This window comes from Ahaetulla prasina, chromosome 3 (genome assembly GCF_028640845.1).
Source record: "Ahaetulla prasina isolate Xishuangbanna chromosome 3, ASM2864084v1, whole genome shotgun sequence".
In the NCBI taxonomy this organism is placed as follows: Eukaryota; Metazoa; Chordata; class Lepidosauria; order Squamata; family Colubridae; genus Ahaetulla; species Ahaetulla prasina.
The window spans coordinates 179,192,425-179,209,438 of record NC_080541.1 but is presented as its reverse complement, the minus strand read 5'-3'; the positions used below and the strand labels follow the sequence as shown (position 1 = coordinate 179,209,438).

General features: G+C 38.1%; 1 protein-coding gene across 3 annotated transcripts in view; it reads left to right on the top strand.

The window, feature by feature from the left end:
• The window catches only part of STRIP1 (striatin interacting protein 1), a 30,670-nt gene extending 15,028 nt beyond the window's left edge, over positions 1-15,642 (top strand). For 2 of the 3 annotated variants that reach the window (XM_058176230.1, XM_058176232.1), the window contains 12 exons: positions 1,213-1,430; positions 2,232-2,297; positions 4,551-4,614; positions 4,781-4,852; positions 5,318-5,392; positions 5,994-6,091; positions 6,684-6,810; positions 6,910-7,010; positions 7,673-7,739; positions 7,867-7,971; positions 8,143-8,347; positions 11,689-15,641. In XM_058176230.1, coding sequence (XP_058032213.1) covers positions 1,213-1,430; positions 2,232-2,297; positions 4,551-4,614; positions 4,781-4,852; positions 5,318-5,392; positions 5,994-6,091; positions 6,684-6,810; positions 6,910-7,010; positions 7,673-7,739; positions 7,867-7,971; positions 8,143-8,347; positions 11,689-11,936 — 1,446 coding nt within the window. In that variant the 3' untranslated portion in view covers positions 11,937-15,641. Of the gene's footprint in view, positions 1-1,212; positions 1,431-2,231; positions 2,298-4,550; positions 4,615-4,780; positions 4,853-5,317; positions 5,393-5,993; positions 6,092-6,683; positions 6,811-6,909; positions 7,011-7,672; positions 7,740-7,866; positions 7,972-8,142; positions 8,348-11,688 lie in introns of all 3 variants that reach the window. The other variant, XM_058176231.1, reaches the window with a different exon arrangement.
• Positions 15,643-17,014: the final 1,372 nt, after the last annotated feature.

The window sequence follows — 17,014 nt, the reverse complement described above, 5'->3', positions numbered from 1 at the left end:
TGTAGCAAAACCTTTTAAATAACACTGAAATCTCATTTTCTAATCACTTTTAGAAATTGCCTATTAACTTTATTAAAGCTGTTAGAGATCTTCAGAGATACAGGTTCGAAGTCTTCATCATGTTAGTTTATCATCAAGAAAAATTAATTATAAGAACTGAAAGAATTTGAAATAAATAGCAAAAAACTAAAGGTTTTTTTATCTAAAAAGTTATAAATGGACTGGGAGTCTATAAATTTGGAATATTGATTTTTACAATATTCCAATATTTTTACAGCAATAAACAACTTCTGACTTATTTGGTTATCTTGGCAATTGCCTGTCATTAAAAAAACCATGATGATTTTAGATTGGGCATTAGAGAGTATTAAAAATTTAAGCAAACGAAAAAATATACAAGCCTTATGTCAGTTAATACTGGGACTTACAAAATGATACAAAACATTATAACATCAGAAAGGACATTTTTGAAGAATGGAGCCAGGATTATTAGCTATAATATCAATACTGTCAGTAATAATGTCAGGTTACATTACAAAAGATAATGAAGGAATGACAGATGTAGAACAAATTTTATCCATCAAGCTATAGAAAGTACAGAATGAATTACAAATGACAGACCAAGAGAACAATTTGGAAAAGGACACTTTCCTGGATATGCAAAATTAACTGGATTTGTTAACACCTTGAAGAAACAGATAGGATAAAGAACACTTGAAAAGAATCCAAGTCCTGCGACAGATTGATTGAATAAAAAATTAAGACTGTTAGAAGTAAAAGGAAGAAATATAAAGTTGATTTATTTGATCAAGGTTAAAATAAGACTTTTTTCAATGTCTTGGCAATCTTTTATGGACTTTGCTGATACTGGGATTGAAAATTTGATGTTTTATAGATTTGCTTATAGATAAGAGATTTGATACGGGATGAAGAAAAATCTGTTTATAGGAAGTGAAGAGTTATTAAATTTACATTTGTGATGAAGACCGGAAGTCACTTCTTTATGTATTTCTTCATTTTTCCTTTTTCCCTGCACTTTTTATTCTTTCCATTCTCTTATCTTTCTCTAATTTAGTTTATATTAGTTTTTACTGTTATAATTATTAAGAAAAATTATATTTTAAAAAAAATAACCAGAGCTTAGCACTAGACATAAATAGTGTTGTGATGCAGAATGTGAGCTAACTAGCCTCTCATTGAATGTTCCTTCAGGCTCTTATTAAACAGGATAATCTAGATGCATTCAATGAGCGAGATCCTTACAAAGCTGATGATTCCCGAGAAGATGAGGAGGAGAACGATGAAGACAATAGTCTTGAGGGGGAGACATTTCCTCTTGAAAGAGATGAAGTGATGCCTCCTCCTGTGCAGCACCCTCCAACTGACCGACTGACATGTCCAAAAGGTTTGCCTTGGGCACCCAAAGTCAGGTCAGTCCTTAGCCAGGATTGTTGAAAGGAAGAAAACCCTTTTAAATTTAAAGATCAGCTTCTTGAGCTTCAGATGATGAGAATAAGCTGTGTGTTTACAATGACAATCTTTATAGGGTGGTGATTTGGGGAATGCTTAAATTGGGCAATACTTTATCCATTTCCTATTGTACTTCCAGGGAGACTTGGTTTGCATAAACTAGATGCATGGCTACACAGTGAACAAAACATACCAACAATTATATATACAATGCATTCAAAAAGTGCTCAGATCCCCTTCACTTTTTTCAATTTTGTTATGTGATTATGAAATCTGATATTTCAGGTTTTTCTTTTTAATAAATTTAATAAATTTACAGACATATCTAAAATTCTGTTTTCACTTTGTCATTATGGGATACTGCGTGTGGATTAATGAAACAACAACTGTAGAATTAGGCTGCGGAATAACAAAACTGACAAAAGCGAAGGGGATCTGAATACTTTTTGAGTGCACTGTGTTTTGGGATTATGAAAGGATCTCTCAATCACCATCTTCAGTCAAGAAAACCAACAGCCCCAAAAGTTGTTTAAAGTACTTTTAGTAGTTGAAAGTACTAAAGCAAAAAGAGCCATTGTGATATATGCAATGTTTGCTGCTTTCAATGAATTCAAGGGATGGCTAATTAGAGTAAGAAGTGTGTATTGTACAATTGCTCTTAGATATAGAGTTGGAAATACGTTTAAAGCCAGCACTGGCTAATCCCTACAGTAGATTTCTGCTCAGTTTGATTGAATGTTGATTTGGTTTCTTTTCTGTAGGGAAAAAGATATTGAGATGTTTCTGGAATCTAGTCGAAGCAAATTCATTGGCTATACCTTGGGGAGGTGAGTTAAAGCAGCTTAATTTGCATGTTGGCCATTAAACTAAACTTAATTGTTGGTAATTCGAATTGTGTGTATATGTGTGTTCAAATGTTTATATATGTTATGATACCAGACTATGAAGTTTTATTGTCTTAATCATTCTTGCTGGTGCCATTATTGTAACATGTATATATATTTCTGCTCTATTATTGTACAATATGCTCAGCACTGAATTCGCCATTCCCTCTTTCAAATAAATTCATAAAGTCATTTCAAAAGTATAAATATAGCACTGCCCTTTTTTAGAAAACCTTTTTAAAAGTTACTTTGTGTGTATAGGATGTCCTCAGGTTATAGTACAACCACTTCTTCAGTAACCATTCAGTCTTGCAGCAGCACTAAACAAGGGTCACTTATAAAGGTCCTCAGAATTCTGGCTGTCACAGCTTCTCCAGTTGTTTGACCACAATCCAAGCACCTGGTTTGCAATTATGGTGTTGCAGGTTTTTTTGGTTTTTTTTTTATTTATTTATTTTGAATTTATATCCCGCCCTTCTCCGAAGACTCAGGGCGGCTTACAATGTGTTAAGCAATAGTCTTCATCCATTTGTATATTATATACAAAGTCAACTTAATTGCCCCCAACAATCTGGGTCCTCATTTTACCCACCTTATAAAGGATGGAAGGCTGAGTCAACCTTGGGCCTGGTGGGACTTGAACTTGCAGTAATTGCAAGCAGCTATGTTAAGACAGACTTAGTCTGCTGAGCCACCAGAGGCCCAGAGGCAGTGAGCCATGGTCACATGATTGCAATTTCTGATGTTCCCTGCCAACTTCGCACAAGCAAAGTCAATGGGAAAAGCAGCAGGAAATTGGAATTTGCAGTCATGTGAGGTCCTACTTAATAATGGCAAGGAAACTGTCAGAACTGCCATCACTAAACAACATGGTTTGTGGCATCATATTTTACGGCCACGTTAATTAATGATGGCCTAATTGCTATTCTAATCTGAGGACTACCTGTAACTTTTGGGGGGAGGTGAGGGGCAGGATGCCTTTGAGGCAGTCTTGACTCCTAATGACTCCATGGACAAGTCCATTTAATTTTTTTAGCAACTTTTTTTGGAAATAGTTTGCTGTTGCCTTCTTCCTAGGGCTGGTATAGTGTGATTGGCCCACAGTCATCCAGCTAGCCTTGTGCCTAAAGTGGGATGAGATCTCGCAGTCTCCTGATTTCTAGGCTGGTGCTTTTAATGACTACATCAAACTGACTCTCAAAACTCTTAAGAAAGACTAAAATTTTCTCCTAGAAATAGGAAGCACCTAGCCTGATGATGACGAATGGGATTTCGTCGAAACGTCGCCAAGACACTTCCAATTTTACGCGGGAGAAAACCCGAATAACCAAAGACCTACATATAAACACCCGCAAAAACCTCAGAAAACAAAGACTAAAATATGTATACATATATGTACTGTATTTTTATAGTACATATAGTATAGTATAGTATATAGTATATTATAGTATAGTATATAGTATATTATAGTATTTTATAGTATAGTATATGTACTGTATTGTATTTTTCATAGTATAAAACACTCCAGACTATAAGACGCACCTACCTTTTTGGGGGAGGAAAACAAGAAAAAAAAATCTCCCTCTGCCTCCCAGCATCCATCCGGTATTCATCTGGCCCGTTCACCACTGCCCGTTTGCCGCCACCCGCTCACCGCTGCCCATTCACTACCACCGCCTGTTCACTGCCGCCACAGCCCATTCGCCAGCACCCATTCACTGCTGCCACAGTGGCCCATTCGGCACCGCTGTGGCCCATTTGCCGCGGCCCATTTGCCGCTACAATGGCCCATTCAGCATGGCCCATTTGCCGCCACACATTTGGCGCAGCCCATTTGCCAGCAGTGCAGCCCGTTCGGCACGGCCTGTTTGGCGCCACCCAGTTGCCACTATCCGTTTGCCATGGCCTTTCGCTGTATAAGACGCACTGAAATTTTCACCTACTTTTAGGGGCGGGGGAGTGTGTCTTATACTCCAAAAAATACGGTATATATAATATCTTTATAATCTATTTTATTTTGGTTACAAAATTTATCCAAATTTTATACTTTTCTTACATAATATACTGGGCTGAATTCATGTCTTTCTGTAAAAGCCGTTGTTTGTAACACTCCCGTTTGCAGGTTTAACAAAATAACCAATTTATTTTTTTTACATTTTTATCAGCTGACCTTTTCAATTTCCTTTTTTTCTCTAGTGACACCAATACCGTAGTGGGCTTGCCAAGACCAATTCATGAGAGTATCAAAACTCTAAAATTGGTGAGTTCCCATGCTTTTCCATTTTGAGGTTTAGAGAACCTCTCACAGAGACGCTCATTTTCAGTTTTATCCCATCTGCTGCTGCCGCTACTTTCTCAGACAGTGTTTGACAGTCCAATCAGTTCAGGCTTATGAAGTAAATTTCCTGTGTTTTGTTCCTTTATAGCACAAGTATACATCTATTGCAGAAATTCAAGTTCAAATGGAAGAGGAGTATCTGCGTTCTCCCTTGTCAGGGGTAAGTGGAAAAAGTGCATGGGAAAAAAAGAGAGTGATGGGAAGAAAACATATTTCTCTTGTAGAACTGAACTTGTCATTAACTCTTTTATCTGCAGATGCTGTGTGTGACCTAGTCCCTTTATTTTTTTAATATGTTTTATCATTTATTCCTCCTCCTTGCATTCATGCATGATAGTCGAAAAATAACAAAAGAGAAACGATTAAAAAGCATTTCTCCCCCTTCCTCAATTAAGAGTTTCCGCAGAGCTCATTATCTCCCATGAAGAAAAATAGATGTTCCATTGTGCATGCAGTTGTTTGTATGTCAAGATGCTCTGAAATTGTTGTCTCTCTTTGGAAAACATTTTTGGGGTCAAAGGTTGCTTTGGCTTTGTTCTGATATAGAATAAAATATTCAAAATATGCCAGCTAACTTTGAGTTGTGGGTAAAAAACATGTTGCAATCATCTGCTTGTCTTAATAGGGGGAAGAGGAGGTTGAGCAAGTTCCAGCTGAAATCTTATACCAGGGTCTTCTTCCTAGCCTGCCTCAGTACATGGTGAGTTGCAGTCTCTGTATGCATATTCTCTCTTAAGAAGCTTCTGTCTCTAATTCTTAATTATGTTGCACTGTCTCCCCATCATTTTCTTGTGGCAGAAATTAACTGCTTCCTTTAGCATTCCATTGTACAGGTTCTTGTCTTGATTAAACATCTTTGTGAGATAGATAGATAGATAGACACACAGACACACACACTGTGTTTTCCCCAAAATAAGATCCTGTCTTATATTTTTTTTGAACCCCGAAATAAGCACTTGGCCTTATTTTCAGGGAGGTCTTATTAGTTTGGGGCACGTGGAGGAAACCAGAGGAAATGGCAGGGACCGGCTGTGCATGCATTTAAATATTTTTGGGGAGGGCTTATTTTCAGGGTTTTTTTAGTTTACTGCATGCGCTCGAAAGCCCAATTGGATCAGGGGATGTCTTATTTTAAGGGAAACTCTCTCTCTCTCTCTGTGTGTGTGTGTGTGTGTGTGTGTGTGTGTGTGTGTATTCTGAAACTTTGTTAATATCCTGCCATCGTTGGTATTTAGGAAGTCCCCTCTTACCTGTGCATGCTTCAGAAAGTCTTCACTACAACATTTAATTATGATTTGTAGATTGCCTTGCTGAAGATTCTGCTCGCTGCAGCACCCACTTCCAAAGCCAAGACTGATTCCATCAATATCCTGGCCGATGTTTTGCCTGAGGAGATGCCGTAAGTTTTATTTGTAAACCAGGAGCAAGCAGTGCATGTAATGGATGAAGATAGAAGATCCTAAACAGATAGTGATGTGATTATTTCTGATTTACAGTTTTATTGATTTAGAATTTTTTCCATAACTTTATATGTAAGATCAAAATGGCACACTAAATTAATCAGATGTATTGAAATAAAACAAGCAGTAATATTACCATCCAACCCTCCCCCCAATTTTAAAAAGATTCAAAGGAGGGAGGTTGAAATAAATAAAACTACAACTAAATGCTGAGTTAAAAAAAAGCATATCTGAAACTAAAAATAGAGACACCAAGCGTTCCTTCCTTGAATGGGAGTTCTGGTGTTGTCTTACTATGTTTGAAAAGTAGTGGAATGTATAGCAGATTTTTATTGTTGAATGCATTTGCCTGGTAGAATCATAGACTGGATTTTCATTTAAGCTCTTGTCAAAAAAAAAAAAAAGGCTTTGCAACACCTAAAAACAAATAACAGCTGAACCAAAATTTAAATTAAAGTCTGCCTATGATATATCTACTATTACATTTAACATAGCAATCAAAAAGGTTAATACTGCTGGTCTGGTTTCCAGAACAACTGTGTTACAGAGTATGAAGCTGGGCGTTGATGTGAATAGGCATAAAGAGATTATTGTAAAAGCTATTTCTGCTGTTCTGCTGCTGCTGCTCAAGCATTTTAAACTGAATCATGTATATCAAGTAAGTATGCACTGGTGTGAGCCAATTTCACTGGAAATGGGATGAGGGGATGGAAGAATTTGCTTCCCTAACATACTCGGTTCTGTTTTTCTTCACCAGTTTGAATACATGGCTCAACATCTAGTGTTTGCCAACTGCATTCCGCTTATATTGAAATTCTTCAATCAGAACATTATGTCATACATCACAGCAAAGAATAGGTAGGTGGGAATGATGAGCATTGCATATGTAAAAATAGTATGTGCATGGTACTAAATATATATTTAAAAAATAGCAAGTCATCTCCAAGGTTTTTGCTTTCAAGCAGGAATATAGAATACAGTCTTCTATGATGAGATGGGTGCCAAATAGATTTAATAAATAAATAATAAATATGCCATTGAGAAAGGCCTGGTAAAGAAATGGCTGTTGTTTGAACAAAAAAAACAAGCTGTGACTGAGAGATAAATGGAAATTAACATTACTAATCTCCACAAATACTCTTCAAAACTGGCTGGAAGTTATGAACAATTCATACTTTACCTAATTTGCCAATCTTCTACAGAAGAAATTATTTCCACTTTCCAATAAGTGTCATAGGGTATTCTAGCAGATATTACTAAATACAAAGCCAGTTCAATATATTTTGTAGGAATAAAAGGTTTAGTAATATTTAATAAAATAGATAATGGGCTGGGCAAATCAATACTGATTAATCTATCAGTAGAACATTTACAATTTTATTTAACTGTAAAATTGATACTTTACTTTGCTTTGTTGCACACCAGTTAATCTGATTCTGCAACCATTGGATCACACAGTCCTTGATAACTTTCTTCATCTTACATCACTAGCAATTCACTCAGGCATTCTTACGTTTCAGCATTTCTGTTTTGGATTATCCGTATTGTGTGGTACATGAACTACCAGAGCTGACTGCAGAAAGTTTGGTAAGCAAAGCTACCTATAGTTTTACTTTGGGAGGCACATACAAAAATCGGACAGAAATACCATTACCATTGCTGGCTCTATTAAGTCTTTTGTTTTGGTAATACTTACTTTTGCTTTCCCATACAGGAAGCTGGAGACAATAATCAGTTTTGCTGGCGGAACTTATTTTCTTGCATTAATCTTCTTAGGATATTGAATAAGTTAACAAAGTGGAAACACTCTAGGACCATGGTAAGCTGGAATATTTCCATATGTTTGTTTAGCACTATATAGATTTTCTATGTATGATGCCCTACTCTAGACACTGTTGAACTTTTGCCATAATCTTGATCCTGGACATATAAATTGTGACAGAGGCAACACAGTAACTTAGACAACTGATCTGCTACTTTACCTTTCCAGATGCTGGTAGTTTTCAAGTCTGCTCCCATTCTAAAAAGAGCCCTGAAAGTAAAGCAAGCTATGATGCAACTCTATGTATTGAAACTTCTCAAAGTGCAAACAAAGTACCTGGGACGTCAGTGGAGGAAAAGCAACATGAAAACTATGTCTGCAATCTACCAAAAAGTGCGACATCGGCTCAATGATGACTGGGCTTATGGCAATGGTATATATCTTGCGTCTGTCTCCTCTCATTGCCTCTATCCTCCCAGCCTCACTGTAAACCTTTCAGGAATGCTGATTTGTTGGTAGCAGTCCATGTCCCTTAATGAATAGACTTCTCTTCTAAATGAGCTGTAATGATAGATTGTTTTCTGAATTGAAACAATCCTTTGCTAAGAAAAAAATATAGCTTTGTCAATAACTTTATGTATAGATCATTACAGCCTTGGGAAAGGTGCTATTAATCAATGAAAATCAATTTTGCCATTAATTGTGAAGAGCAAAATTTAAAAGCCCATGTAGGTCATGTTATGGTTGGTTGCCAAATGAGCCAGATGTTTGGATTTGGCATTTTTATCTACCTGTTGACTCTTTCCCAAGAATCTGGAATAGATAAATGTTATCGTTTGATGGTATTGAAGATATTGTCGCAGGATGTAAGTTATTTCAAGTAATTTTTATCAATTCCTATGGTGTTATAAGTGGTGCTATATATGTTTTGGGATTGCATCCAAGGAGCCTTTTAATATTGGTACTATCTTTGCTTTCTTTTGCCACAGTTATTTTACTTGTATTTTGTAGGTTTTGATATTTTGCAATTTTCTCCAGTTCTTTCTTTTCAATTTTGCTCTCTCTAGACCCGCGTGCCGTGCCATAAGTGGCACACGTAGCTATATCAGTGGGCATGCAAGCTCAGCTCCAGCATGCATGCGTGGGCTGGCCAGCTAATTTTCGGGCCTTCTTGGTCCACCAGAAGTAGGGAAACAGGCTGTTTCTTGCCTCTGGAGGGCCTGTGGGATGGTGGGAAAGGCCCATTTTTCTCTCTCACCTGGCTTCCCCCCCCACCCCACCCCGGCCCTCCAGAGGCCAGAAATGGCCTGTTTCCCAACTTCCGGTTGGACAGGAAGTGATGGTTTTTTGCTGTTCCTAGCCTCTGGGGGCAGCAAAAAAGTCACTTCCTGTCCAGTTGTAAGTTGGAAAACAGGCCGTTTTTGGCCTCTGGGGTGGGGCCGTTTTCGCCCTCCCTAGACTCATAGAGAGCCTCTTGAGCCAAGTGTGAGAGAAAAACGGGCCTACTGGGCCATCATATGCTAGGAGCATGTGTCACATGCGCGAGGTCAGGGTACATAGAATTATGGGTGTGGGCACGCACACGTGCAACCCCCCCGCCCCTCCTTCCTGGCACGCAGTGGCAAAAAGGTTAGCCATCACTGCTCCAGACACTTCCCTGTCCACTAACCAGAATTTTTTGTCTTTTTTATTGACAGTTGTTAAATCTGAGTTGTTATATGGCAGGTGCTTGTCTGTTTGAATTCTAAAGTCCCAGGGCATTTCCATTTGCTATTACTTTGCCTATTGTCTAGTCGTTCCACCAGTTCTTGCTTGCAGATATTCCAGTGCACCATTGCTACTTTGTCATGCCGTTGTTTCTAGTCAGTCTGTGTGATTTTTCTTGCAGCAGCTATTATTATTGCTGTTGAAAAAAGATGGCGTGCTACGTGTGAGATGTCATAAATGAGAAAATATATGCATTTTATCCATAGTAATAATATTTCTTAAGTGTCTCCAGTGTTGGCAGTCTGGTAAATAAATAATATTGGGAGCCTCTACGGTAGCATGGAACTCTTCTATCAATATTATTTAGCTGTAATGAGCAAGAAACTGTCATGAAAGAACATCTACAGGTAGTTCTCAACTTATAACCACAATTGGGAATGGAATTTCCATCATAAATCATGATGGTCATAAATTGAGTTCGACCCAATTTTACAACAGTTTTTACAGCAGTCAAGTCACCACACTGGTTAAGGAAATCTCATGCTCATTAAATGAATTGTGTGATCATTAAGCAAATCCAGCTTTCCTAATGAGTTTCTGCCAGAACTCAGCAAAAAAAGGTTGCAAATTATGATCTCGTGGCCACAGGAAGCTGCAACCAGTCATAAATGCAAAGCAATTGCCACGCACCAAATCGAGATCACATCATTGTGGGAGTGGTGCGGTAGTCATAAGTGCAAATACGAGGTCGTTAGTCACTTTTTCTGAGATCGTTGTAACTTTGAACTCTTGTTAAATGGTTGTAAGTCAAGGACTTAGGGTCTGTGTTGTAAAGCACAGTTGATGCTTTGATGGCTGGTGTGCAGGGCTGAAAGTAACTGAAGCCTCTTAAATGGAAATAAACAAAAAGCTGGAGTCTCAAATTCAAAAGCATAGACCATTGCAATTAGGGTTAACTAGGAAAGGAACGGAGACAGAGTGCTATTTCAAAGGAACATATTCTGGGAGAGCGCTACTTTCCCTGTGCAGCATATCAGCAAATGGTATTGCCTCATACGTGTTTTTCTTAGGCAGATAAATATACCTCTTCCCCATAGAATAGTATTTAATTACAGGGAACCACATAGCGCAATACACATACTGTAAAAAAAAAACCACGATTAAAGTTGTAATTTATCATTCCACAATACAGATAGTCTTCAACTTACAATCATTCATTTAGTGACCATACGAAGTTACAGTGACACTGAAAAAAATGAGTTATGATTTGTTTGCACACTTACAGCATTGCGGCATTCCCACAGTCACGTGATCAAAATATGGGCATTTGGCAACTGGCATGCCTTTATGACAGTTGTAATGTCCCCAGGGTCATGTGAACACCATATGTGACCTTCCCAGCAGGCTTCCTACAAAGTCAATGGGGGGGGAGTCAAATTCACTTAACAACTGCATGATTCACGTAACAACTGCAGTAATTCACTTAACAACTGTGGCAAAAAAAAGGTCATAAAAAGGTGCAGCTCCCTTAACTCCCTTGCTTAACAATGGAAATTTGGGACTCAGTTATGTTTGTAAGTCGAGGACTACTTGTTTTTAATGAAAAAGTTCAGCTCTGAGAAAAATCTTGTCTTTTTCTTACAAATTATTTTGAGAGAAATTCTATTCTATTTGCTCATGTCAATCTTTTCAGTTACGTTGTATCTGAAAATTAATTTATATTGTGCTTATTCTTGGTCCTCTTTCGGTTGAAGATCCAAAAGGAGAAAGTAATAATTGCAGTAATAATAATAATTTCAAGCAATAATTCCATTTGTAGACCTTTCCTCTTCTATCATTCACCTAAGCCACCTTTGACAGGCTTGTAACTCATTGCTGCATCTCAACTCAGCTGTTCAGGGACAAAATGTATTTTAGGTAATTGTGTTACTATTATTCACTGAACACCCAGGTTTTCTTGGTGTTGAACATTTCAACACCAAGAGCTGTCTGAACATTTCTAATGTGGCAGTGTAGCTGTTTTCAGTTAATTGCATTCATTGATTGTCTGCCTCATGACCTCCACAGATCTGGATGCACGTCCATGGGACTTCCAAGCTGAAGAATGTGCTCTACGGGCCAGTATAGAACGTTTCAACTCTCGACGCTATGACCGGGCACATAACAATCCTGATTTTCTACCTGTTGACAACTGTTTGCAAAGTGTGTTGGGTCAGCGGGTGGAACTGCCTGAAGATTTCCAAATGAATTATGACTTGTGGCTGGAAAGGGAAGTTTTTTCTAGACCGATCTGCTGGGAGGAGTTATTGCAATGATGATTTATAAATGGAAAATCGGAGCTAATACATGTGCCCAAAGATAATGTTCCTGATCTACAGTCAACCAGGCATAGAGGAGATAAAATTGTTTTGTGACTTATAACCAGCAGTTTTTTCCTTTTTCCTCCAGGTGGCAGCATGTAACTGACAATGGCTTTCCTACATCTTTGGGGCTGCTTTGGTTATTGATTGCTATAGATTAGCACAGCTTGACCTCTGGGCCTGTTGTGGCAACATATCAAATGCCAATACTGTTGTTCACTAAAAGTGGACAATTATTCTGTTCCAAAATTAAAATGGCAGCTTTTTTAGCTATATCCGCTATCCTTGTCCCAGAATGGCAAAGTGACATCATTTTCTTACTAGCTTCTAAGAGGAAAAAGTGAATTCTTAGTTGTGCAGATGGGAAGAGAAAAGGATAGAAAGCTATCTAGTACATAAGGATACAGTCTGATTAAGAGGAGTAGAAGCTGGAAATAAGATGTTTATATAGTAGTGCCAGAGAATCCTCGGTTTCTGGGACAAGGTTGGGCGTGTAAGTGCTATAGTGTGTAAGCACTATTCCGGGCTTATCTCAGTCTTGAAAGAAGAGAAAAAGCAACTATTTTGATCATGGGTGTTTTCCCAACTTGTGCCTCAGATTGAATCACACTTTAGATGAGTCACACTCAGTGTTATAGAGATTAATAAATATTATTCAATATTAATAACAAATTTGTGGCATTTTGAGAGATAGAAAACATACTGCTTTTATATTTTCTAAACATCCTTTTTTCTGTTCTAATTCTCTGAAATCTGAAAGATTTACAAATGAATGTTCAGCACAGGTGCAGATGCCTGTGTAGCTTTCTCAATTTGGCATAGCATGATATATTCATTCTCAGTTTCCTCAATCTAATCTTGTAGAGCCAGACAGCTCTGTCCTCCATGGATGCTCCACTTCAATCTAATTCTAGCAAAGAGAAGTAGGTGTGTTGTTTCCATTGATGTTTTGTATGGTGCAGATTCTGAGTCCCTGCTAGCAACATTGGGAATGAGATGGAAGACAAGGCATCTACTCGAAGGTGATAAAGGACATTTGTTATTTGGTTGCATGACACCTGTTTCCTAGGAGATAGTATTTCCTGTTCCGATAGACTAAATCTCCATAGCTTCAGTTGGATTTGGTTATATTTGTAAACAGGAGCAAGCAAAATACTGCTCTCTGTGTGCCATGTTGGTTTTCTAGATGGTTTATAACCTGCTAATAATTTTGGATTACAATCCTAAAATGATTTACTTGGAAATAAGGCCCGACAAAATTAATATTCCAAATAAATGCATTTAGGACTAGAGTTGCATTAAAAGGCTGCTCCAAAACCAGAAGTGCTTCCCAGTTAATCTGATTTACTTATACCCAAATTTTCCTGTATGGTTAACTCAGTTATGATTGAGATTGTAGAGTGTCTCTGATAGAACAATAGGAACCAAAGTTTATCTATTTAAGAGTAAGAATTAAGTTTAGCAAATCTTTAGGACACTTCAAACAAAATCATGCAGGAAGCTAATGTAAGGATTGTGTTATAACAATATTTAGAGATTTCTAACTTTTCAATTAAAGTATTCTTTTGCTTACCTCAGCATTGTGAATAGTATCATGGTGATACACAATTACATGAAGAAGCAACAAACATTAAAACAGTAAAATACCTCTTATTTTATGAGTAGTGCTTGTTCATATTAGATACTTATTAATACTTCCTGGATTTTTCTACACACTTTTCTACATGAAAAGTATGGGCTGGAGAAAGTGGGTATAACTCTGTAATATAGGAATAAATTATTGAAGGCATTTTATTTCAAATGTTATGCCTTTTTGCTGCTGCACTGAAATCAATAGGAAAGCCTTCCATAGCCATCTGATGAAGACTATTAGTGTGATGATAACATTTTCTTATATCTGCATTTGCAAAGATATACTCATAAGGTCACTCTCGTCTCTGGCAGTTCTCCAATTGAGATGGCAATTAAATGTGTTTGGTAGAGCCAGAGCTAAGAAAGCAAAATCTTCCTATGTCATATTAAGAAGGATGGACCTACCATGTAGCCTGTTAGCATGAAATAGGGTATTCTTCCCTACTCAGTTGTAAATAGCACTAGTTTGCTACCCCATCTGAGGTGGGGTAAAATTGATTTCCCCACGTTCCTTGCAGGTTAGTAATCCAGCTTCTACACCTTCTTGTTTCTCTGCCTCTGGGATCATATTCCCCATGTGTCTTTGTTTATGCCTAAAAACTTACAATTTTCGCCAGTAAGAGATAAGTGTCAGTTCTTGCTTTGCCTTGATGGCCATTGGTTTCATGAAGTCAGGAAGTGAAATGAACAGCTGGGAGGTTGTTGCATCTTGACAGTTCATGCTGTTGACTTCACCTGCTTTCCACCTAATGACATTTTTTACAGGTAGGTAGAGCTGGTGTGGTGGGGGTCTATTTTTCCAATGTTGAATGAAAATAGATGGAAGTTAATGCATATTTTAATATGGTTTCAATTGTGCTTATTTGCAAACATTTTGCTACAGAAAGTTTGAGAAACAAACAGTTCTTTGGCATTCTAATGTATTTGATTTAGCTGTAAAAATAGTTTTGTTTCATTTTTGATATTAGCAAGCACATGATACTTTAAATTCTTCCAGTTATTTTTGTTTGTTCGTTCTTTGTCAGTACTTACTTATCGATGACTAGCCCTCATAGTTAATGGGGCCAATTGGAAAACAAGCAAGTTGCAGTCTTGATAACTAATAGAGTGGGGTGAGGTGGGAGATAACCTGTCTTTCTCAAAACATATTTTGTGAAATCTGATTGATGTGGTACCAAACCAGAAGTGGTCGTGCAATCTCTGCATTATCCCAATAGATCGTAACTGTTGATTATTATAAAAAAGAGCAAATAAACTGAAATGCACAATTTCTTTTATACTTGGATGAAAAACCTCTTTCAAAATTATTTGGGGGGAATATCTTACCTGAAATGGTGGATTAGCATTCACCAGGATAGTTGTTCTATTAGTACAGAAATATCTTTGGATGACTTACCCTATTTAGAAAATGGGTTTTAACAATCTATATTACTTTTGCACCAGGGGTGAAATCTAAAAATTTTCCCTACCGGTTTGGTGGGCGTGGCTTGGGGGGGTGTCAGATGACTGGGTGGGCGTGTACAATAAGAGGTACCAAAAACCAACTTTCACACTTTACACACACACAACACAACACAACTGACTCACATACAATGGAAAAGCAGCTAAACTTCACCCAAAATGGCCCCTGCAACAAGCAGGAACCTCATACTTTACACACACACGCAAAATGCCACATACAGCTTTGTGAGATTTTGTGTATTTGTGTAGTTAGAGTGAAACACTACAGAAACACACCAAAACTCAGAAAGCTGTACAAATATTTTATTTTATTATTTTATTTTATTTTATTTTTTAGATCAGGGGTCTCCAACCTTAGTAACTTTAAGGTTTGTGGACTTCAACTCCCAGAGTTTCTCAGCCAGCAAAGCAGGCAGATTGAGTTGCTCAGAGGAGATGGATTTCACGTAGGCAGAATCAGTTGCTAGCTGATGCAACTGATTACAGTAGCTGAAGTAAAGCATTGGCTTTGGCAGCCCGAAAGGAGCAGTAATTATAGGTAAGTGAGGAGGGGGCATTGGGTGGGCGTGGGTGGGGGCTCTTGTAAGTGGGGGCTGTTAAAAAATGATTTTAAAAGCCTGTGAGGATCAGGAAACTCATCTGGGATCCAGAGGAAAAAAAGATTTTAAAAGCTGCTCTGACAATCTCAGCTGAAGTTCCCTCATAGCAGCCCAGAACCTCTTAAAATAATTGTTTTAACAAGCTCTTCAGCTGAAGAGCTTGTAGAAAACATGTTTTTAAAGGTTCTAGTGATGAGGAACTCAGCTGGGATTGCCAGAGGAGCCTTTTAAAACTTTTTTCCTACCTCTTCAGCCGAAGAGGTTGTTAAAAAAAAAAAAACTTTTAAAGGGTTCTGCAGATCTCAGCTGAGCCAGGGGATCCTCAAAGGCTTTTTTTTTTTTACTTTTAAAGGCATGTTTTCGGCCAAAGAAAAACTGCTTTTAAAAGTAAAAAAAAAAAACCTCTGCTGATGATGCGGCTCAGCAGGGCCAGAGATTTTTGCTGGTGGTCCTCCGAACCACCAGCCACCATCGCTACCGGATCGGGTGAGCCAGTTCAAACCGGGAGCATTTCACCCCTGATTTGCACACAAGAAAGGATTGTTTTTACTTCAAACGAGTTATCTTCATAACTAAAAGGATAAGAACTTCATGTTGGAAGTGAGCCAATTTTACTGAATAAGATTTATTGCTAGCTTTCTATAAAAAGTCAGATGTGATAATCTGGATAAAAAATTGGAAAGGCCACTTCAAATGATTCACACTTCCTACATATTCTTTTTTTCTTCAGATTCTTAGTACCGTAGTGATGACTTTTTGACGCTCAAATAAGTTTGTCATATTATAATACAAGCATAAGCAGGATGTAATTTTGGCCTGGCAGTGCTGGTCTGTCAGACAAAGGAAACAGTTTTATGGTAACATTTATCTAATCCCACTAAGTGCAATCTTTCCTTAGCGTAACCCAGGGGTGTCAAACTTGATTTCATTGAGAGCCATATCAGGGTTGTGTTTGACCTCAAGGGGCTGGCATGGGCATGGCCAGGGTGGGCATGGCCAGCTTGCCACTTGTGTGGCTCCCGAGGTCCGTTTCGGCTGCGACAGCCTCCTGCAACCCTCTGCCAATGAAAATAGCTTTGTAGTGCCACCCGTGGCCCTTGCGAGCTTTATTTTCAGCTGTATCGGCTCCATTTTCACTGGCAGAAACACTGAGGGCAGGTTCTTCTCTTTTTACAGGGCAGTCCCATGGGCCAGATCTAAGCACCCCGTGGGCTGGATCCAGCCCCCCAGGCCTTGAGTTTGACACCCCTGGCTTAGCCAGAGGTTCACAAACTGAAGCCCTGGCTTTGCAGGTAATTTAAGAGCTAATTAAAATTATTACCAAATTGTAATGTCCCTTTG